General features: G+C 42.8%; 3 protein-coding genes across 9 annotated transcripts in view; 2 read left to right on the top strand and 1 right to left on the bottom strand.

Moving 5' to 3' along the window:
- Positions 1-7,708, bottom strand: part of BDP1 (B double prime 1, subunit of RNA polymerase III transcription initiation factor IIIB) — a 52,341-nt gene extending 44,633 nt beyond the window's left edge. For all 3 annotated transcript variants that reach the window (XM_032095284.1, XM_032095283.1, XM_032095282.1), the window contains exons 1-5: positions 7,475-7,708; positions 2,703-3,255; positions 1,934-2,040; positions 882-941; positions 385-525 (exon numbers count right to left, since the gene is read on the bottom strand). In XM_032095284.1, coding sequence (XP_031951175.1) covers positions 385-525; positions 882-941; positions 1,934-2,040; positions 2,703-3,255; positions 7,475-7,656 — 1,043 coding nt within the window. In that variant the 5' untranslated portion in view covers positions 7,657-7,708. The remainder of the gene's footprint in view (positions 1-384; positions 526-881; positions 942-1,933; positions 2,041-2,702; positions 3,256-7,474) is intronic.
- Positions 7,709-8,106: 398 nt separating this feature from the next.
- Positions 8,107-12,620, top strand: LOC116437553 (small EDRK-rich factor 1-like). 2 transcript variants are annotated; one of them, XM_032095295.1, is made up of 3 exons: positions 8,107-8,283; positions 11,417-11,525; positions 12,095-12,620. In XM_032095295.1, the coding sequence occupies exons 1-3, from the start codon at positions 8,277-8,279 to the stop codon at positions 12,165-12,167; spliced, it is 189 nt and encodes a 62-aa protein (XP_031951186.1). In that variant the 5' UTR covers positions 8,107-8,276; the 3' UTR covers positions 12,168-12,620. The 2 variants fall into 2 exon arrangements, with proteins under 2 accessions (XP_031951186.1, XP_031951185.1); XM_032095294.1 differs by lacking the exon at positions 8,107-8,283 and adding an exon at positions 8,315-8,474.
- A 1,659-nt stretch (positions 12,621-14,279) lies between these two features.
- Positions 14,280-19,607, top strand: LOC116437552 (survival motor neuron protein-like). 4 transcript variants are annotated; one of them, XM_032095291.1, is made up of 9 exons: positions 14,281-14,377; positions 14,465-14,536; positions 14,624-14,749; positions 15,027-15,227; positions 15,610-15,750; positions 16,758-16,829; positions 17,349-17,459; positions 18,313-18,398; positions 19,027-19,607. In XM_032095291.1, exons 1-8 carry the CDS (start codon positions 14,339-14,341, stop codon positions 18,367-18,369), a joined length of 819 nt encoding a protein of 272 aa, XP_031951182.1. In that variant the 5' UTR covers positions 14,281-14,338; the 3' UTR covers positions 18,370-18,398; positions 19,027-19,607. The 4 variants fall into 4 exon arrangements, with proteins under 4 accessions (XP_031951184.1, XP_031951181.1, XP_031951182.1 ...); XM_032095292.1 differs by having other exon boundaries at positions 19,421-19,607; XM_032095293.1 differs by lacking the exon at positions 19,027-19,607 and having other exon boundaries at positions 14,280-14,377.
- The last annotated feature ends 2,306 nt before the right edge of the window (positions 19,608-21,913 follow it).

Raw genomic sequence — 21,913 nt, forward strand, 5'->3', positions numbered from 1 at the left:
GCAGCAACATGCAAGATGCAAAACTGGAGCAAATCGTACTGAAAACCAAATAATTGTAAGCAGATACATGTTAACTGTGGGAAGCAATGAAGTCAGCTAAACAGAAGACATTTGGAAGTTTGGCAAATCTTCAGTTCACTCACTGTAATAAAATATGTCATCTTCCTCTCTACCTCCTTCCCCAAAAGCATTTCTGATAAAGTATGCCATAACAGAGATGCAGATTACTGCTGCTCGTATTTTGCCACATACTTAAGCTGTTTCCCAAGTTAGCGCAAACTCTCAAACATAAATACACTCAGACTTGTCCCAGTCCAAAGTAGTCCTCTGTTTACAAACTAAGCTGCAATGCAATACTGTCCATGAGTCAGGCACAGAATTTACCTTTCTTCATCCAGAATGATTGAACCATCTTCTGCTACTTTCACACGAGGAACAAGAAGTGGGCCATCCTGACTCTCTTCCCCATTCTCTTCTTCTTCCTCCTCCTCTTCTTCATGATCAGGACCACTTTTCTCTTCCTGTCTACAATTTTTAAGACAGTAAGCAAAAATACTGTTCAATGTTTTGAATCGCTGCTCAGTATGCCAGACATTCAACAATTGGATGAACTACCCAGCAATGCAACACATCAAGAAATTAGTTAATACATGAACTTTGAAACCTGCTTTTCATTCTGCTTTAAAATGGAAATATGCAAAAACTTAACACTGAAAGCAAAATGTTCTTTAGCCACCCTACCTGCCAAATCACAATTTTTGTAAACTAGGCTGTGATATTGAAACAGTAGAAAAATACACCTACACTGTTAGTATTATCACAGAAACGCAGTTTTTTTACACCAGAAAATTTTTTGACTATACTTCACCATCAAGACTTACTCTTTCATTTGATTCAGCGCAGAACTTTTTTCTGTTCTCTTTTCTTCCACCAATGAAGACCTAGAATTTCACAAAAAGTTAGAGATGACTGCTTGTAGAGATACATTTCTGCTTTATTCCACAAAATTGGCTTTTAGTGGACAATGAACAAAGAAACACAAAGCTTTTTCTTTTTTCAATTCTTTGTATCACATTATTTACACATTTGTATCACACAGATTTAAGTCTAACTACACAACCACCACTGCTTAATGAATTTTGCCCTTTTTTTGTACAAGCAGGGACAAAAAAAGATATTTGAAGCAGAAATCCAGTGTAGGGATAAAGGGAATGTGAGAGCATTTTGCTTGTTACCTCCTTAGGGACTATTCAGTGTAGAAGAAAAAACAAGTGATAAATAAAACACACAAGCACACAAACATTAACAAGCAGGTGATAACAGCCAATACCAGAAAACTCATCTGCTACTGAAAGAACAAGGACTTGGATACATGTACTTCTGGTAGTTGCAAGAAAAAGGCCCTGCTTTGCTCTGTCTGTGGCAGTCTGTGCAGCCAGCTGCATTAGTAGTCCCTGTATGCACCTCAGCCTCGCCACTGGTGAAACATGTCAGTGGAACAGCAACAGCTACACCTATCCAGTTGGAATGTCAAGACCTCAAGGGTCTTGCAGTGCCTTTTGTACTTCAGCACTTAGAAGGAGAAATGCTTAGCTTCCCGAGTCCACTAGGTCTGGTAGGCAATTATAACATCCCTAACAGCCACAACTAAAAATTTCACAGCAGGCAGCTGAAAAAAAAATCTACTATTCTATCTTTCTACAGAGATAGATCAACACTAGGGACAGGTTCATGATTGTGTATTTCAACAAGTACACTAAGCTCCATTCTCGCTTCTGTGCTAGAATTATGCAGATGTGAAAACTATAAGCTAGTCTAGAAGCTTTTGTTACCATTGCAACAATACTGTATCTGTGCTAATACTCCATATTTAAGTAATATAGAAGTCAAGAAGTAATTTAACCTAAGGACAGAGAAAAGAAGTCATACTTACTTCATCGGATTGTTTTCTGGCAGATAGTATATTAAGTCTCTCATGGTCATTTTAGAACGATCTGGTGGAGAACGTCCCTCAATTACTGGAGGCCTGTGTTTCAATTTCTTCCATACAAAACAAAATGAAACAAAAGAAAACAACAAACACTTAGATTCACCCTAAAAGTATTTTATATTTCACTAACTATTATTAGTTTGTTTACAAAGTACCTCATTCATGGAATTCTGTTGTTCACACACACACACAGCACTTCCAAGAACTAAAGCAAGATTATCTTAAAATTTTTAATTCTCAGAAATGGCATTACAGACCCTTATGTCACTTACCCTTTCAGAGGCATTCAATACCTGGCACAAATAAGTTAAGTTATTCAAAATTACAGAACTCTGACAAAGATCAACTTGAAAAAATATGAGACATCCCAAATCCAAGCTTCTTGCAGCACACTTCCCTGCTGTATTACCAACCGCGAAACTTTCAAAATTGGAACGCTGACTATAAAGTAATACCAGGTGTCACGTCAAAAAGACTTGGGGTCTATCAAATAAAAAGATATACAATTCCTTGTGAAATCTGTATTATTAGGGAACAAAGTGCTGCTAGTGCTTATAAACAGAATAAACACATAGAGAGTTACGAGGTACGACAGACTACTAGCAGTAAGCAGCTCATGATCGTCAGAAAACACTACTGCAGAGATAATGTATGAAAGGTGAATCAGGTCTTGCCCTTCACAGATAAGCACTGCTAAACACAGAGGCCTTACCATCCGCTCTTTCTTCAGCTCTTCTTTAAGCATTTCTCTTAACTTTCGAGCTTTAAGGATCCTTTCACGGTCAGAACAGGTTCGTTTGACTTTTTCAGGAGAAGACTTTGCAGGCAGATTTTCCTCCTGTGTTTGTGATCTTTCCTGTGTTGGTCTCTCCTTGAGGGGAGAGGGTACATTCTTCTGCAAGCTATCATCACTTTTCTGAGCAGCTACACCAACAGTTTGCTCTTTGTTCACAGATTTTTTTAGCGGCGAAAACTGTGGCACTTGTGGCACAGGTGTTTTCTTCTCAGGAAGCATGGGAGACTTTACAGAGCTTTCAACATTACTCTTTTCTGATGGGGAGGGATCTTTCTGAAGTGAAGCACTGCCATCAGAAGCCTGTGATGTTCGCCTCTGAGGTTTTGGTGTGGAACGATGAGCAGATGATGGTCCAGCTCTTGGTTTGACAAGATTTGGCATGGTGGAGATACGTTTTCTTCTCTGTGTAAGCATCTCTGCAGGTTTACTAGCTTCCCCAGTGTCACTTGTATTATCAGCCTTGTCATTGCTGGAAAATTTAAGAGAGTATTCTGAAGTACTTTACAGTGACAGCTTTGTTACTCTTAAGATGTGTTTATGGGCCAATCAGTATAAACACCATGCTACAGGAAAAGCAGTTATACACAAGAAGCGATGCCAGGACCAACCTTTAGCTGGTACTTCCTAATAAAATAATCCGCTATAAGAACTGGCATATTAGTTTCTAATACAAATTACTGATTAACAAGCTTGCAACAGTAACACGTTCCCACACCCTGAAGACTGTCTCCTTTCAGCTGAAAATACCAGCACCATAAAGATTTATAAAAAATTACCCACATAATATAGGTGACATATTAAAAACATTTTAACAAAGCTATATGTAACAAGTAGTTTGATGACTTTTCTTACAATAAATGTGAACATTCCTCTTACACATTTGCAAGTAGATGACATGTAAACTCTGACTTCCAGAAAAACTTCGGCAGTCAAACCCTTACTCACGCTTAACACATCAAAAATCCTTAGCTTCCCTGGAAAAAATTGTTATATAAGTACTTTTTCTATCACACATGCAGAAATAATTTTCAAAGTCCAAGTAAAATTGCCAACCATTATGATCATCCCAAATCTGCTGACTCCACCAGTGTTCGCCTTCATGGCTGTTACTCACAGTAAGACTAGTATAATTATAACTGAGTCATAAAGAGGTTTTTTTTAATTTTATGTTGGAACTATGCCTCGTTTCTGTACGTAAGGACAACCACACCCATGGTTCACTTGAACCTTTTTAAAAATGGTCAGAAGCAAATGCTTTCCAAGGAATATAAACAAGTATAAACATTCAGTGAAACTTTTTAAAATTCTCTCTGGCTACTGTCTGTGATTCAGGCAAATGCTGCAGATGATGTGTTTGCATTTAGCAGCCTCTGGTAAATGGCTGAATCAATTTGTCCCACACTGTGAGTTCATACACATTTTTAGTACAGAACAAATGCCCTGGGCAAAGTGTTTAGAGGGCTTATTACATGGTGCCTATTTGTGTGTTTTGAATGAGATCCTTGTAAGTTCCACTCAACACCCACTATTCTTAGTACAGCAGGAGACAGTAGAAAATAATTCTTCATTCACCTTTCCCATACCACCTGTGTTATGTGGAGTTTTTAATCAGAGTACAATACTGGATTTCTGAACAGTTAAATACAATTTAACAGAAAGTATATTAAAAATTTAGAATTATCTTATGCTTATAAAATTTTCACTTCCCTGATAATTAACAAAACTTACTCAGTATATAGAAAACAAAACAGCGTAAAGTGACTGATGCTACAGATGCAGAGTTGAGCAGCTGTGAGTGAAGAGATCAGTGTCTGCCCCTCCACTTCTCCTCATGAAGAAGTTGTAACTGCAATGAGGTCTACCCTCAGTCTTCTCTTCTCCAGGCTGAACAGACCAAGTGTTCTGTTCAGCTGTTCCTCGTACGGCTTCCCCTCAAGGCCCTTCACCATTTTCATTGCCCTCCTCTGGACACTCTCTAATAGTTTAATGTCTTTCCTATATTGTGGCACCCAGACCTTATCCCAGCCCTCGAGGTGAGGCCGCCCCAGCGCAGAGCAGAGCAGGACAATCCCCTCCCTTACCCTCCTGGCAGTGCTGGGCCTGATGCACCCCAGGACATGGATGGTCCTCCTGGCTGCCAGGGCACTGCTGATTCATTGAGCTTGCCACTGACCAGAACCCCCAGGTCCTTTCCATGGAGCTGCTCTCCAGCCTCTCACTCCCCAGTCTGTCCCTACATTGAGGGCTGCCCTATCCCATGTGCAGAATCTGGCACTTTCCCTTTTTGAACTTCATACGGCTGGTGTTAGCCCAGCCATCTAATTTGTTGAGGTCTCTCTGCAGGGCCTCCCTGTCCTTGAGGGAGTCAAGAGGTCCTCCCATTTTGTATCAACTGCAAACATACTTAATATATCTTTCAATCCTGTGTCCAGGTCATTTATGAAGATGTTGAAGAGCACAGGGCTGAGAATGGAGCCCTGTGAAGCCCCAGCAGGGACAGGTCGCCAGTCTGATGTCACCCCATTCACTGTAACCCTTTGCACCTGACCCATGAGCCAGTTGCTCACCCATCTCATGATGTGTTTATCCAGCCATATGCTGGATGTTTTGTCCAGAGCCAGTCTCGAAAGCTTTACTGAAATCCAAAAAGATTACATGAACTGGCTTCCCTTGGTCAGCTAGGTAGGCTACCCTGTCAGAAGGTTATATGGCAAAGGCCTATTTTTTAGGCCATGAAAATAGATCAGAGTGCTTTTCAGAATTGCACTGGTATCTAGTTTTGAAACTTAAAATTATATTACACTGGCACACCTGTTATACTGCAAACACAAAAGTCTTTAACAAATCTGCTGAATCAGCAACAGTACCACCTAAGTTAAAAATAGTAAAACTGTCTTCATTAAAAAAAAAAAAATCAGATACCAAAGGATCCAGTAAGGTGCTCCCTGTAACATAAAAATTTTATAAATAAAACTTGAAAAAATGACATCCTTAAAACACAATGGAAAACAAGTAAAGATGTAAGATACAAGTTCTGTAAAAAGTAGCACAGGTTTCCTAAAGACATGCCATGCCAACTGGTCTGATACCTGAATTTCTAGCCACTGAAACAGAAGACACTAACACTGTTTCATCATACTGTCATAAGGGACAAGCTACAATTTAAAGAATAGAGGTATTCATGAAAGATGCAAACCCAACTGTACAAAAGAAGTGTGAATGTCGTTCTGAAGAACAATTACCAGACACAGGAAATGTCCTGAAATACTGATCTGTACTGCTTTTGTTGGTTCCCAGTAGCTCCCATGGTGCTGTTTCAGATTTGTGACACAACAGCGTTGATAGCACACCCATGTTTTCAGCTAATGCTGAGCAAGGACTGTGTAGCACCAGGGTCCTTTCTCACCCTGCCCCTTGACTGAACACACTGGGGATGGGCAAGAAGCTGGGAGGGGACGAAGCCAGGACAGCTGATCTCAAACAACTTAAGGGATATCCCACACCATGTGGCATCATGCTCCTCAATAAAAGCTGGGGGAAGAAGAAAGTAGGACATTTGGAGTTACAGCATCTGTCTTCCCAAGGAACTGTTGTGAGTGAGCGATGGATCCCCTCCTTCCTGGAGAGAGTAAAACACCTGCGGGTAGTGGTGAATGAATTTACAAGTTCGTTTTGCTTATGTGCACTATCAAGTTATTTCTTAATCTACTGAACTGTCTTTATCTTGACATATCTTTTCTTGCGCTTTTGCCGTTTTGATTTTCTGCCCATCCCGCGAGGCTGGGAGGGGCACGGACGTGGGGAAGCAAGCAAAAAACTGTGTGGGTTTAGCAACCAGCTGGGCTTAACCCACAACAGGCAGGTCCTCAGGGAGGACCAGTCCTAAGGCCAACTTTATCATGTGCTTCCATCACAATAAAAAGCACTTAAAAAACAAAACAGGCAAAAAAACTCACACAAAGACAGAAAGTCCTCCCTTGCCAGTTCATGAAGAAATGAACACAAAAGAGAAAATGCTGTAGGAATGCAAAATCAATCTCATCTGGTTACAGAGCACAAAGAATTTTTGCTGCACACAGCAAACCAGGGCTCCTGGCTGCTGTGGAGCCAGAAAAAAAGAGTGTCAGACCATACTGGGCCACCCACTCCTTTGCAGTCTTAACTTACAGAATCACAGAATCAATCAGGCTGGAAAAGACCTCGAGATCATCGAGCCCAACCTATGACCTAACACCACCTTGTCAACCAGACCGTGGCACTAAATGCCATGTCCAGTCTTTCCTTAAATACCTCCATGGACGGTTACTCCACCACCTCCCTTGGCAGCCCACTCCAATGTTATTCCAAGCACCTGCTGCACAACCGCAGTGAAGAAACGCGGGTTCAGCTTAGGCTGCGAACGCGTCGAACATCCACAAGGCCTTGTCTGACAACCACGGACGCGCTGTCAGCGAGCACCGATCGCACGCGTGTTTCAGAAGGTCTTCAGAACGAGCCAGCCTCCTACCATAGCACTGACAACTAGAGGGTGACAGGCCACGACAACCAACGCTACGGAAAGACATCACTACCTCCCCGAATCCGCCGGGTCCCGCCCTGCACAGGTCCGCCCCGCTCCCGGGGGTCCGCGACCCGGTGCTGGCGGCGGCCCGACATTGCCCGGCCAGGGCGAGCTTGGCGGTACTCACCTCTCTGCCCGCCGCGCGTCCGTCGATACGGCCACGGTCCCGGCTCTGTCCGCCACCGGGGTGTCCGAACCTGGGAGTTCCGGCGGCTCCGGGTCCGCTCCGCCAGTGGCAGTGCCCGTGGCGGCGGCCCTGGCCGGTGGCCGCACATTGGGCCGCACGGTGAGACGGGCCCGCCGGAACATGGCGGCGGCGCCGGGAAAGGCGCGCGCCGGGCACTCCCGGGAGAGGCGCGCGCCCGCCCGCCGGCCCACGAGCTCGGCGGCGTCAGCAGCGCGCGGCGGCGGCCCGGTAAGGCCGCGAGCCCGGCCGGCTCCCGGCGTGCCGCCCCCGCGCCGCGCCCCGCGACGTCATCAGCGTGCGTCAGACGGGAGAGGAGGGGCAGGATGGGGAGCCTGTACAGGGCAACCAATAACGGCGCCGGAGCCGCCTATAACGCCCCAGCAACTTCTCGGCCCCTTAGCCCTCAGCTCAGCCGGCTCTAAGCAGCTCTCCTGGCGCCCGCTTTGGCGCCGAGTCCAGGCTATTACACCAACACCGTCCCCATCTCTCCCTCACACCCAGGCCCGGGAAGATACATGGCAGCAACCCCCTAGGGATCCCACCCACGGGGGCGGAGGCAGCCGCGCGCATCCCGCTGATTGGGCTGGGGCTGCGCGGCGCCGTGACGTCAGCGGCCAGAGAGGACCCATAGGGGGCAGCGGCGAGGGGCAGCGCTTCAGGCGGCTCCGGCGGTGGCAGCGGTTCTGTGCGCTTCTGGGCAGGTGGCGGCCGTAGCGGTGCTGCGCGGCCTGAGCGTCTCGCCATGACTCGTGAGCACCGGGGGTGCTGCTTGGGGCCTGTTGGGTAGCGAAGTGGGCGGCGGAACTTGGGCTGCCCTTCTGGTCGGCTCCAGGCATGGGCGCAACACTGAGGGCAGCTCGGCTGGGAGTCATGCCGGGTCCGGGAGTCGGCGTCTGGGTCTTTGTGGACTTGGCGTCCCACTGGCAAAATCTCGGCAGCAGTGAGTGCGTGGGGATGAGGCTTTTTCCCATAGCCTGCCGCCGTCCGAAGCAGGAGGCGAAAACATCCTTCTCCGCCTTCTGATGTAGCAGCGCTGGGGGGATGGGGGCGAGAAATACAGGTGATGATGGGCTGCAACAACAGCCAGTCCCGGGTGCCGCCCAGACTGAAAATAAAGGACTTTTGTTTCAGTGCTGAGCACTGAATATTATGCTGCTTAACTTGTGGCTGTTGAGAGCGTTGTTGAAAGGGCAAGAGCACTTGGTAAATCATCACTGTGTTCAGTGCTGACGAACGGCAATGTTCGTATACCCGCTCTAAAATGGCGGAGAACTGTGGACCGGACCCAGGGTGCTCTGGCTCTCCTGACTGCTGGGATTGCTCCTGTGCCTTCTGCATGTTATGTTTGGCAGTACAGAAGCTCCTTGTGTTTAGTTGAGGTCGTGCTTTCACATTCAGCTCGAAAACGTGTAGTAATGAGGGCACACTGCTGCAGAAGTGTAGCTGAAGACTTGGAATGTAAACAGTTTGTGCACAGAACGTTATAAAGAGGCATGTTTAGGATTTTTGTTTGTATTTTCCTTCTTCTGGAGTTGGAAGAGCAAGGACAGGTTGAACTAAGGTATATGTCTTGCACAAATAGGCCAAGATGGGGATGCTTGAGGAGGAATGTATAAAGATGTAGAAGCAGGAAGGGTGTACTGGTCTTTTTGTGGCAGTTCATGCTTGAATTTCAGGAAGCTGAATTGTCTTCTGTTGGGACAATTTCATGGAAGATTTGAGTTGATATTACAGAATGTAGAAAACACCGCTGGCTCCCTTGAAGGTAGGGATACTCATTCAGTATCCCAGGTGAAGTAGTGGGGCCAAATAGTCCTTGGCAATATTTACTTGGAAGCAGGGATGGTACAGGTAAGTTTCTCTTTAGATAGTTGTTTAGTACTCTGTGTTGTGTGCATTCTGTATTGCTCAGCTTTTCTATGTGCTCTGCTTTGCTGTGCCAGCTGCTTTTCAGTGATGCAACTGAGTTTTGTTCCTAAATTCAAAACCGTACTGTGTGTATGGAAAAACTCTGCAAGGCCCATGCCCAGTGTTTGCTCGGAAAACAAAGAAGAACTGGAGGTTAAGGGTGGAGAGTAACTGCTCTTAAGGAAGTGCATGAGGTTTGGGGTGGATTGTAATTCTGGCTTTAGCAGTGTGTTTTGACTTCCTCTCTGTTTTCTTCATGATAAAAGAAGATACTACTTTTTTTTTTTTTTTTTTTTTTTAAAGCACCATAGAAGAGTGCTTTTGTTGCTGCCCAGTCGTTCATATAATGTTCTTGCCTCCTGAGCACCACAAGTCAGGAACCATTTATGGCCTGGAATGTGTCATCTGCTCATGAGTCATCAAGTTCTAATCAACACTAGTACTGCCAGACACAGTTTGGTTTCCTTCAGTTCTGAAGAAACAGCTGTCCTTCGTCTAGATGGACTTTGGGGACAGGATGCTAGTGAGGAGGATGAGTAGAAGTTCTGCTAGCTTTTTCAAAAAAAAAAAAAAATTTTTTTCACTTAATGTCCTGTCAAAAAAATATTTTCCAGGGCAGGAGCAGCCCTTGGGAAGCAGCAGTCATACAGGGCTGTTTTCACTTGAGCTTCTGGCATCTCTTACCAGGCAGTCCATGGGCTGTTGTGAAGAATGCACAAACCCCTGCTTCTGCAGGGTTGCTTTTGTCTACTTGTTGATGTGGCAGGTACCTGTGTCTGCTCAGAAATGGTGTGGGTACAAGGTGGTGGATCATATCAGCAGGTTGTTGTTTAAAAGTGACCTAGTCCTAAGATGCTTTCGTAGACCAGAAGTTACACTTCAAGATTGAGATCTCTGGCTTTGAGACTGAAAGATAGCATAGGCAGTCTTAAGACTGTAGAGGGACTGAAAAGAGACACAACAGAAATTATGGAGAGATGCAATTGTCATTTTTGAGCATAAAAGAATGTTATCATGTTCGTTCAACAGCACAAATGATTATGCCTAGCATATCTGAAACATTCTCAGTCCGAAAGAAGTAGAGCAGGAAGTACCAAGCCAGTGAACCAGTTCTGGCAGGTTGGAGCAAACTAGAACTAAGGAAGAGAATACTGAGTGAAGATTACCAGCTAATGCAGAAGAGTTTGTAGCTGTGATGTCTGTGGCCGTTGCCTGGAAGACCCTGAGTATTTAGATGGGGAGTTGAAAGTTTTGATGCCATGCCCTCAGGAACTTTGTGTGAGCAAAGAGATTGCATTCCTAACTTGTGGCAGTTTGTGTGGTTGGTAGTCCTGGGGAAAGCTGTCTCTTCCCTGAAGAAGTGTCATCTATACTGACAGTGATATGGGTTTTGTGTCTATATACATATATATATAAAAGAAATGTTATTCTTCTCACTTTCATTGGTAGTAAGGCCAACCAATTGCTAAGGCCCGTGCTTAAGTTCTGCTCTTGATTTCAAATTAAAAAACACCTTTTGAGGTCACCTCTTCAATAGTATTTGGGTGTAATCAATTTTAATGCTGTTCTTTCAGTCTAAAATTAATTTGTAAGCTATATTGAATGCTAGAATCTGTTTGAGAGTGGATGATTCCTCTTTGGATGAGTTACTGACATTACTGACATTATTCTGCCCAGCCTATTGGTGCAATGGTTTTCCTTCAGTCTTTTATAGCAAACTACATTTTGTTTCTGTAAGGAGTATTAGAATTTTGGTGATCTCTTGAACATGACATACAGAATTGTAAATGTGACAGCTATGAGCCTTTAATTCCTCCTGTTGTGCACTAGAAGAGGACACTGAGATAGAAGATATGACCATACTAGCTCTACACATTGTCCCAAACTGTACCACCTTTATAATACTTTTGCACAGGCAGACTGTGTGGAAAAAAACAAGTGGTAGTACTTGTTTAACTGTATATTATCTTGTAGGTGGGAACCAGCGTGAACTTGCCCGCCAAAAGAACCTGAAGAAAACTCAGGAGATCCACAAAGGCAAAAGGAAAGAAGATAGCCTATCTGCTTCTCAGAGGAAACAGAGGTAAGATATAGTACAGTTGAGTAAATGTTTAGGCAGAAAAGGAGGGGGAAATGGGTCAAAAAGAATCCATTGTCTTAGCTGACACAGCATTTAAATACTTTGTTTTGATTCATTGTCCAGTCATGTGCCAGAGCATAAACCATGGATGAAAGTTTGCTTTATCTGCTGTTAAACAGATCTGGTTTTTTCTAAGTCCTGTAAAGCTGCTTTTTTTTTTTTGTTTTGTTTTGTTTTTTTTAGCAGCTTTTTGCCTACTACAAAGAGGAAACGATTGTGTAATGCTTTCTTGAAGATGTTTGATCCATTATGTCCTTTACTTCTAAAACTGAATTATATGAGGTCTACTAATCAAGTAAATTGTCTGCCTCATGGGGTAATGCATGCACTGAAAAAACACAGGGTAATAAAAACAGTGCTCATGGCTAACTGAGAAATTTTATACTGATCTTTTTACCTTCTTCAAGTGGGGGTTACTAAAGAGCAAAAGCAAGCTGGAGGGAACTCTGCTTAGAAAAATTGTGAGCCAGTATCCAACTCTTTTTTTTTTTTTTTTTTTTTTCCCTTCTCAGAGACTCTGAAATCATGCAGCAAAAGCAAAAAGCAGCTAATGAAAGGAAGTCTCTGCAGGCAGGAACAAACTGAGCTGGTGCTATGGAGAAGATAAAGTGCACCAATGAAGCAGAAGGACCTAGAAGATCATTTATAAAAGTGTCAAACCATTAAATGATTAAATGTTTATTGTGCAGAGTTGTTCAACTAGCATTAGTTAGAGTATTTTTCTGGTTACTATAGGCCTAGTTGTCTGGAGCGCTCTTTCAAAAACTGACTACACTCTTCTGCATGTGTATGAATAAAAGTACCAAGCAATAGCTTTATTCTAGCTTTTGCTGCATTTGTTAGTTTTACTTAGTGGTTCCAGAAACAGAATTTCTGAATCTACAGTTAGACCAGATTTGGTTGTCTGAATTCTCAGAAGTACAGCTTCATTCAGAATGGAACACACTTGTAAAATGTGCTTAACCTTGCAGAGGTGTGAACTGTAAATCTCACCTTAAAATATTTTTACAATAAAATGTTGCATGAAGTACTGTCTAATTTGAAATGGTTATGGTTAATAATCAGTTGATTTCTAAAAAGTTACCCAAGAAGACAAGAAATGGATTATGGAGACATGCAATATAAGAATGTAAGTGTAACATAAAGTGTAAGTAATGTTTATAGGAAATGCATATTGTAAGCACTATCACATGCAGTGTAAGTCTGCCTTACAGGAAAATATGCTTCTTGAGTTGCAGACTTTGTTGGTGTACAAAATGGACTCAATCTAGTCCAGATACTTAGAGAAGCTGCAGGCTTGATGTTAATGAGCTGCAATGTCAGCAGATGTTGACATTGTCATGCCACTAAAATGATTTGAAATTACTGCTTAAGCTTGCCTCAGGAATAAAAGGTAGTGTGACAAATTCAGCCCTTGCTTCACAGGCAGGCTGGAGAATGTTGTGTACTTACCAGCGGAAAACTGTTGAGGAAACTTCCCTGTCTGACCATCCAGAAGCCACTCTGGCAGCCACATTCACACCACCTGAGCTGGGACTGAAGCCCCTTCACAGCTACACCTCCCACACTCACAGTCTGACCAGGACTCCTTACCAGCTCAACCCCAGGTTTCCCACAGCAGAGTGTCGTACATCCTGATATTTAATATTATTCAATCTCGGTGCAATAACTTAAAAAGTAACAGCTCCAGCTTGTACCTCTGAGGAGGGAATCCCTGGGCTTTATATCCTCACAGTCTAAGGGTGGGTCCTTTGCTCCTGCTGTGTCAGTGTCCAATTCCCTGGCTGATGCCACAGGTCTCTGTGCCCTTTGTTTTGCAAAGGGTTTGCAGTTCATGGCCTCTTGCCTTGGGCTCCCACTGCAGCTGCACCCAGAGCTGCCTGCACTGAATGTATTCCTCAGTAACTGCTTTCAATCTCTAGAGACAACCTCTGAAGCCTTTGCTTTTGTAAGCTCTGTTCCATCTAACTGCATTCATTTAGTGGTAACAGGCCCCTGGCACAGCTTGAGAACTGGAAGAAAAATGTATCTGGTGCTGGCACCGTAACACCTGCAGTTGGTGAGAAATTAAGCAAATTCACAGAATTGTTAGGGTTGGAAGGGACCTGTGGAGATCATCCAGTCCAACCCCCCTGGCAAGGCAGGCTCACCTAGAGGAATGCACCTAGGTGCAGTTTGAATGTCTCCAGAGAGGGGGAGACTCCATGACTGCTCTGGGCAGCCTGTTTCAGTGCTCTGCCACCCTCAACGCAAAGAAGTCATACTGAGGTGGAACTTCTTGTGTTTTAGTTTATGGCCGGTACTGCTTGTCCTGTTACTGAGCACCACAGAAAAGAGTGGTGCCATCCTCTGGGTGGGTACCTGCCTTTGAGATAGTAGTATGTATTGACGATCCCCCCTCAGTCTTCTCCGGCCTGAACCGGCCCAGCTCCCGCAGTCTCTCCTCGTAAGAGAGATGCTTCAAGACCCCTCATCATCTTTGTGACCCTTTGCTGGACCCTTTCCAGTAGCTCCTTGTCTTTCCTGTACTGAGGAGCCCAGCACTCAACACAGCAGCAACTCCTTTGCTCGCCTGTCGTTGGCTCGGTCCTGGTTGCCGCTCCGCACCTCGCTAGGGCGGGGCTCCCAAGAGCGTCCGCCCAGGGCATTGCGCGGAGCGCGACGGCGGCGCACCCGGCGGGCCCCGGCAGGGCCGCTCCCTCTTCCGGCAGCGGGGCGGGCCCGGGGCTCGGCGCGTGCGCGGCGGGCGCGCGGCCATGGCGGACGCAGTGCTGTTCCGGCGCGGCACCGGGCAGGTGGGAACGGCGGGGTGGGAGCGGGAGCGGGAGCGGGGCCGGGAGCGGGGCCTTGCCGTGGCGCTAAAGGGTGTATGGCCTCCACAGAGCGACGACTCGGACATCTGGGACGACACGGCCCTCATCAAGGCGTACGACAAGGCGGTGGCCTCCTTCAAGGTAAGGGGTCGGCGCTGCCATGGCCGGATCGTGGGGCTGAGGCCGCTGGATTGGCATTTATTGGTTTTCTCCTTTCTCTTCCCGAAGAATGCCTTAAAGAATGGGGAGTGCTCGGAGCCTTCAGACAAGCAGGAGCAGCGCCTGGTGATAAAGAGAAAAAACCATAAAAAGATCAGAAATAGAAAGAAGAGCAATACAGCGCCTTTGAAACAGGTCGCCTCACTTGTAAATGCCAGTGGTGCTCGTACTGCATGTTGTACTTCGGTACTCAAAAGTAGCTGCATCTTGACATTAACCTTTTGGGGTGGTGGCGTGGGGAGTGATAACGTTATAAACCTTATTTTTAGGTTACACAGAGGAATTTTAGTAAATACAAAGAAAACACTGTAGGTGGGATCCATCATTTTGGACAAAAAGTAGTTTAGGAAAAGGCACCTTCTGTCCAACCATTGGTGTAGGTATTTACACGCTTCTCTTGCTTCTGTTGCAGTGGAAGGTTGGTGATAGCTGCAATGCGGTTTGGTCTGAGGATGGTAATTTATATCTAGCAACTATTGCCTCCATCAACCAGAAGAGAGGCACATGTGTTGTCACTTACACAGGATATGGAAATCAGGAGGAGCAGAACCTGTCTGATCTACTTCCTCCACCCAGTGATGAAACAGTAAATGGGATGGGACATTCTGGGGAGGTGAGGGACTTTTTCATTCTCTTGTAAAGAAATGGGAAAGTGGGAGAATCTACTTCTTTTAGTATGTCTAGTGGCACTGCTGGTATTCAGAGTGAGAAGCGATGCACAATTCTGTTGTAAACAGACACAAGCTGATGGAGGGAATGAAAGCATCCCTTTACTTCTTGAACTCAGCATGGGAGGAAGGGAGGGGACAACAAGAAATTCACCAGTGAAAGATAACATAGCTAAACTAGTGAGCAGGTGAAGTTATTGCTGGGTAGAACTGGGAGGGCTGGAGAGAGGGAGGATGTGAATGGGACTTGCCAAGCTTTTTCACTCTAAAATTGCTTGTTGTAAGCTCCTCTTTAGTGCATTTCATAAAACTGTCTTTGTCTTCTAGAATGAAAACGAGACTCCATATTCAACAGATGAAAGTGAAAAATCTTCCCAGTCACCTCAAAACAAAAACAACTGCACAAAAGGAAGATTTTCGCCTCAAAACTTGCAATTTCCCACACCACCAGCCCCAGGCCTAGGAAGGGTAAGCTCAACCTTAATTGAAATAATTCATGTACCATCGTTAAGCCTGTTATTATTCTGAATCCTGAGACAATATGATGATATTTATCATTGTCTAGGTTCAATTAACATTTTGAGAATGGATGTACAGATATGCATGTTAAATATCTGTTGGTCTGTCATTTTGTAATAATCTGGCCACAGCATAGTCCTCCTGCAGTGCTGCTGTCTAATGAGGAGAGCCTTCTGCTCCTTAGGTAACACTTGCTTTCCAATTGTCTTGTAACTTAAAAGAGGGGTATTGTTCCCTGGATTCTGGTGCTGTTGTTAATTGACAGTGCTGTTGATGTTTTAAAATTTCACTTTTTCTAGCCAATTGATGTGTTTCACTTCACAGGACATTGAAGGCATTAAAAGTGATGTCCACATGTCGTAGAGCCTCTCAGTTGTAGCTCCTCTCTTGAATTAGGAGTGAATGGGGTATTGATACACCCTTCAGTTTTCCTGTTGTGTAGGAGTCTAAGTAATAGTGCAGTGAACTCAGCAGTATGTTTTCTAAATATTACTGTTTGTGCAAGATTTCTTTATAAGATTTTATTTTACCTTTTTCCTTTCGTATCAGTAGATTTGTATCTAAGATCTTTATTTAAAGACATTCACCAGCATAATAGAATTTAGTCAGCTTTTGTCCCATCTGCACAGGATTAGAGAAATTACCTTTTTGCCTGTGTGAATATTTGATCTGTTTCTTCCTGTTGAGAGTGTAACCACTGACTTCCACTTAGGAAAACCCTTTAAAAATAAACCAGAACCCTGTTTCAGCAGTGTTTACCTCAGTGAGATGAGTAATCTTGAGTGGTACTTCTCAAGTTATGGAATGTGCCTCAGAAATAGCTACTGTCTGTATTTTCATTAAATTGTTGGGGTGTGTTTTCTGTTGTTTAAGATACATGAATTGTTTCATGTAATTCTCCTAAGTAAAATCCCATATTGCCTTTTAATTTGTACTGTTCCACTTTTTCCATGTAGCCTGGATCAAAATTCAAGGCACCTCCATCATTTTTATCTTGCTGGCCCCCACCCTTCCCAGGAGGACCACCAGTAAGTGATGAGAGAATGGGGACGATGTCAGAGATGAGTATTGGTGATCTCAGGTTTTCTCACTGAATGTACTCACTGCCTTTGTTTTTAGAACATGTTTGTACTGTTTGCCTATTTTTTTCACATATTTGTTAACACATTCAGTTCCAAATATCCCAGTAATCTAATGTATGAGGTCTGATTTGTACTCATTTCTGTGACAGTGAAGCTGTTGGTAAGAATAACAAGGGGAAAATTATTTAAAGAAACTACACTTTCTAGCAACAGCATTTCACTGAAGAAGATAGTATTTCCCCCTAGTAGCACTTTTTGTGTACAGTTAAGCTAAAGGAGTCTTGTTTCTTTCTAGGCTTTGGAAATTACATGTGTTCAGAAAACATCATCTTTGACTCCTTTTCAGAGTACAAATTGAGGATACATTCCTGTTTTTCAGTTTCATGCTCTAATCTTGTAGAATCAGGTGCTCTCTGATCTGGGACATACTATTGAAACATAGACATTTCCTTTGTGATTTCTTAGTTGATTCCTCCTCCACCACCCATGCGGCCAGACTCTGCTGAGGACGATGAAGCATTGGGGAGCATGCTGATAGCCTGGTACATGAGTGGTTACCACACTGGATATTACCTGGTACGTGCCGCTTTGGTTTTGAAGTGTCTTGGTAATTTTGCTCTGCTGTTGGTGCTCCTGTTTGCAGCAAGAAGTTAGACAGGGAGGGCTGCTTTTTAGGTCTCTTATTCTAAATTGCAATTGCTACATTTAAGGGTGTTTTGTATTGTATAAGTATTGTCATTGAGTAGAATTCACATAAGCCAGCATATACATACATATATATTTAGTTGATGTTCTGGTACTTTGTTCTACTGGAGGTGTCCTATGAGGTACTTTTATAGCCATTTTAAAACTACCAATTCTGTGTTTGTAGACAGGTGGAGTAAATGTTTACTTTTCAATAGTCTTCTATGTGTTTTCTTTTCTTCTATGTATTAGTGGTAGTATCACATTTAAGAGCAGATTTGGCACTTTTGCAGAGATTATTCATCAGTAATTGTTTCATGTCATTATGAAGGTCCAGTAGAAGCTGTCAGCATAGTTGTGAAAATCTGTGACTTGTATTATTGGTTCATATTTTCATCTCTACACTCCTGAAGAAAGAAAATGACACAATGAACTCTTTGCACTGAGGAAGTTGGAAAAGGAGGATTTGGTGCTTCAGATTATATATAATTGTGCATTGCTTTAATTTACTTCCAATTGCACAAGAAGTATATAGTTGAAATTATTCTTCATAGCCTCTGATTATAAAGAAGACATGTAGTTTGGCTTTTATCCTTTTTAAACTGCCCATTCTGATTTCCAAAGAAAGTTAAAAACTATTCATGATTTGTAGAGGACTGAAAAAGATTGTCCAGAAATGTTTTCGTTCTGTGACTAAAGCTTTCCATGTTGGCAAAACCAAGATTTTCTAAATTGTATCCTGTAGGGTTTAAAACAAAGCCGAATGGAAGCAGCACTGGAGAGACAAACACATGAAAAATAACTGAATATCCACCATTGTTCTGAAGGATTGTAAGTATTGCAGCTTTGTGGTAAATTTAAGATACAGTCAAGTTTTGAACTCCCTTCAAAAACCTCTTGGCTTTGGGACTTCCATCCACTCTTACGGCTCTCTGTAAAGACTACTTCTGCCAGTAGTAATCCCTTCTTTGCTTAGCAGCTGTGGAGTTGTATTTTCGTAGCTAGAATGAAGGAAGGTATTCATTGCTCCGATGAGAGTTGTAACTACAGCATCTGTCTACATCAGGATGAACAGTGCAGCTTATTTGAATTATTAATGGTTTGTTGTGGGCTGTTTTGGGAACAAAAGGTTGTAAGCGAAATGCAGTTTTTTCATCTGTGTTTCCTTACACAGATGGGATGGTAGGTTGTAGCTAAACTCTGTTTTCAGGACAAGTCCAGTTTCATAATGTTGAGCAATTCTGTTCTCAGTACTTCAGTACCCATGCTTTTATTTGAAATGCTTTGTTCAGAATTCTCCAATATATTGTTCACTTCCTTATAAAACAAAACTATATTCTCATGGGGAATTGTTTTCTGATTTTCTGTGACAACATGTAATTTTTGTGTAGTTAAGTAATTCTTTGTGTGTTTGAAAACAAAAAGCTCTTTTATACTAATTTTTGCTTCTTTTTTAAAGCCAGGTACAAATCTTTTCCACTGAGAAGTGTTTATCACTTATGCATTGGTGGTTGGTGGTGAAGAGCTGCATTTTTTAAGACAATTAGTCATAACATTTTCTTAATACTGAGCTGTCCCTGTTAACAAATAAATAACTTCAGACTGCTACTTAAATGTGCATTGAAATGAGCTATTTCTTAAAGACCTCTAGTCAAATGTATTTTGAAAGCGCTGCAGCAACAAAATACTTTCTACTTCCCTGAGGCAATTTCAAGTCTTCTCACCGCATGATAGATGTAATCCTTTTGACCCCATGTAATAGATTTCTTTTATGTCTCAAGATTTCTTGCATTCCTCAGAATTTTTGTGTGAATGACAGCACCAGAATTATTGATTATGGTATCCTCTTTTAGGAGAGAGCTATGGCAGCAATGTGTGTTACAGTGGCCACTGGCGGCACTGACATGGAAAACTCTACTGTTATAGTAGGAGGGACATCTTACTGGTCTGATCAGAATAATGAAATATGACAGCTGTTTTCAGGAAGGCTATTGTCTTGTTTCAAATGCGTGAATAAAGTTCTACTTTTTAAACTTTGAATTTAGGGATGTAGTTTGTTTTGGGGTAGTTTTTATTTTGAGCTTCCATAGACATCTCTTGGTTGGATGCATGGCTGAAATACAGCAGAAAGTCTTGCTGTGTTGCCATTTTCTGAGTACCATTACTGAAAGCAATTTAGGGAAAGCCCGTGGAAAGGTAAGTATGGACACAGCCCTTTAGGGCTGAATTTTACTTTACAGTTCTACTCTTAATAGAGGCTGTAGCCACAAAACTAGGCAGTAATTTAGTTAAAGCCAGTGGTTTGCTTTTCAGGGAAATACAGGCATGAACTTCACTGCATTCACTTCCTTTTCCTACTGTGGTCAAGTGTCAGAAAATCAGTTTTCCCACAAGTAATTGAGCAAAAAAAGACTTACTCATAACTTACCTAAGCTACTTTGAAGGCTTTTTTTTCTTTGTTGCTAATTGTCATGGGGAAGTAAATTAAGTTTGATTGCAGTGAGGCAAAGCTTCTAAATCATCTTTTCAGATTGGTGAAGAGGCAGAACTGCCCTCTGCTTCAATCAGCTGTGTTGGTGTCTGGTATTGTTACAAAAAGTGGCTTTCATCAGGTTTTAACACTAGTAAAATCTAGCATACACTAATTTTGCTGCAGTTCTGACTTCAGTAAGGGGTTTATGGTTGTTATTTCACAAGTGATTCATATAACTGATTTAATTACAAGCAAAACAATGAATAGAATATTAATAAAAGGATGTACAAGAAAGAGGCAAACTATTCACACACGAGGGCTTGCCAGGCCAAGAGCTCCCAACAACAACTGATCACTACCAGGATATGTGAGCTGGAATGGTCCTTTCTCCCATCCCCAGCAAAGATGTGAGGTGGTATATCTCAGGATCCTAGTCATGCCCTCTCCTGGCTACTGCAAAAATTAACCCTCTCCTGGCTGGAACCAGGACAATGCTTATTTGCAATGGAGGTGTACAATTAATAACACAAGATGAGGAAAAAAACCCCAAACCCTAATTTTCAAACTTCTCTAGGCTTGAAAAATTGGTGAAAGGGGCAAAACCCATTGCCAAGGAATTTTGAACTCTTACACTAGGGATGCTTCATCACGATACTAGACATTTTAAGGGCTTCTGTATCAAGGAGCCAACCCACCATTGCTATTGTCATGGGACCAGACAATTGAGAAACACAGTGATGAAAAGCCACTATTGCTGCTGCTCTGGCTGTGATCTGATGTGGATAACGGCCAGTTCTTTTTAAGCAGACACGTTATCAAGTATTATAAAGTTTCTGTAACATAATGATTTGCTAACAGGGCTTTCCAAGCCTCTGGAAACCTCCACAGTTTGCTACTTTCACTGCAAAAATAAACAGGCTTCAGTAAGGATTTAAAGATGCTCCAAAGCCATATGAAACATGAACAAATAAGCAGTGAAGCTGAGGTATGGTTCATTAAAAATAAAACAAATTTGTTGCTGCTAGGTTGGAAAAAACAGTAGAACTTTGAACTCTACACATTTGAGCTTTGTGATACTCAGACTGAGGAGACTGATAAAGGATATTCTAGCAGGCATATTAATGCCTGGTAGAATAAGATACCAGTGTGTTTTCAAGTGTTCATATACCACTCTTACAGAACAAAGCAAACACAACACCCACTTGTGCAGCCACTGGAGGTCAGACATCAGATCAGCTCTGCAGACATCAAGATACCAAGCATAACAATCTCCCTCAGGCCTGAGTGCCATCACATATACTCTCCAGCCTTGCCTTATGGTGAACCTATTTACAAGATGTGACTCCTGTAATTAAGTCACTATATATACTGAAATGTATGTCAAAAATAAAGGAAGATAATATGACAGACTTGGCATTTGCTTAGAGAAAAAGACGTTTTCCCTCGCCTATGTATAACATAGTAAAGACTATACTAAAAAAGAATTACATTCAAGAATCATTTTGGAAATACACAGTTTTAACAGCTAGGGCATCTAAGCTTATATAACTAGCAACAAAGTTACAAAGCTCCATTTTAAGTCAGTTGATTTTTCCACTGCTTATTTTCCTTGTAATTTCCATTGCTTTGTAGAAGGGGAACTAAGAAGGCATTTCAATAGAGGTCTCAGCAAAGTTTAGTATATAAGCAGGCTGAACACACTTCAAGAAGCAAGACACATTTTGGGCTGTGTATAAAACAGAAAGAAATAATACCCATTAAAAATGACAATTTGCAACTGAAAAAGTATACAAACAGAAGATTAATTTATCCTGAAGCAGGATTAAAGTCTTTTCTACTCAGACAATTTCATTTGAAATTCTCTCCTTTAAAC

The sequence above is a fragment of the Corvus moneduloides genome, chromosome Z (assembly GCF_009650955.1).
Source record: "Corvus moneduloides isolate bCorMon1 chromosome Z, bCorMon1.pri, whole genome shotgun sequence".
In the NCBI taxonomy this organism is placed as follows: domain Eukaryota; kingdom Metazoa; phylum Chordata; class Aves; order Passeriformes; family Corvidae; genus Corvus; species Corvus moneduloides.

Bases quoted from the DNA above. Each gene is read 5' to 3' on its own strand.
- LOC116437553 (XM_032095294.1), top strand. From the start codon at position 8,369: ATGGGCGCAACACTGAGGGCAGCTCGGCTGGGAGTCATGCCGGGTCCG. The intron at 8,475-11,416 runs GTGAGTGCGTGG...ATTATCTTGTAG, and splicing joins CTGGCAAAATCTCGGCAGCA to GTGGGAACCAGCGTGAACTT. The intron at 11,526-12,094 runs GTAAGATATAGT...TTCCCTTCTCAG, and splicing joins GCTTCTCAGAGGAAACAGAG to AGACTCTGAAATCATGCAGC.
- LOC116437552 (XM_032095290.1), top strand. From the start codon at position 14,339: ATGGCGGACGCAGTGCTGTTCCGGCGCGGCACCGGGCAG. The intron at 14,750-15,026 runs GTCGCCTCACTT...CTTCTGTTGCAG, and splicing joins ATACAGCGCCTTTGAAACAG to TGGAAGGTTGGTGATAGCTG. The intron at 15,751-16,757 runs GTAAGCTCAACC...TTTTCCATGTAG, and splicing joins CAGCCCCAGGCCTAGGAAGG to CCTGGATCAAAATTCAAGGC.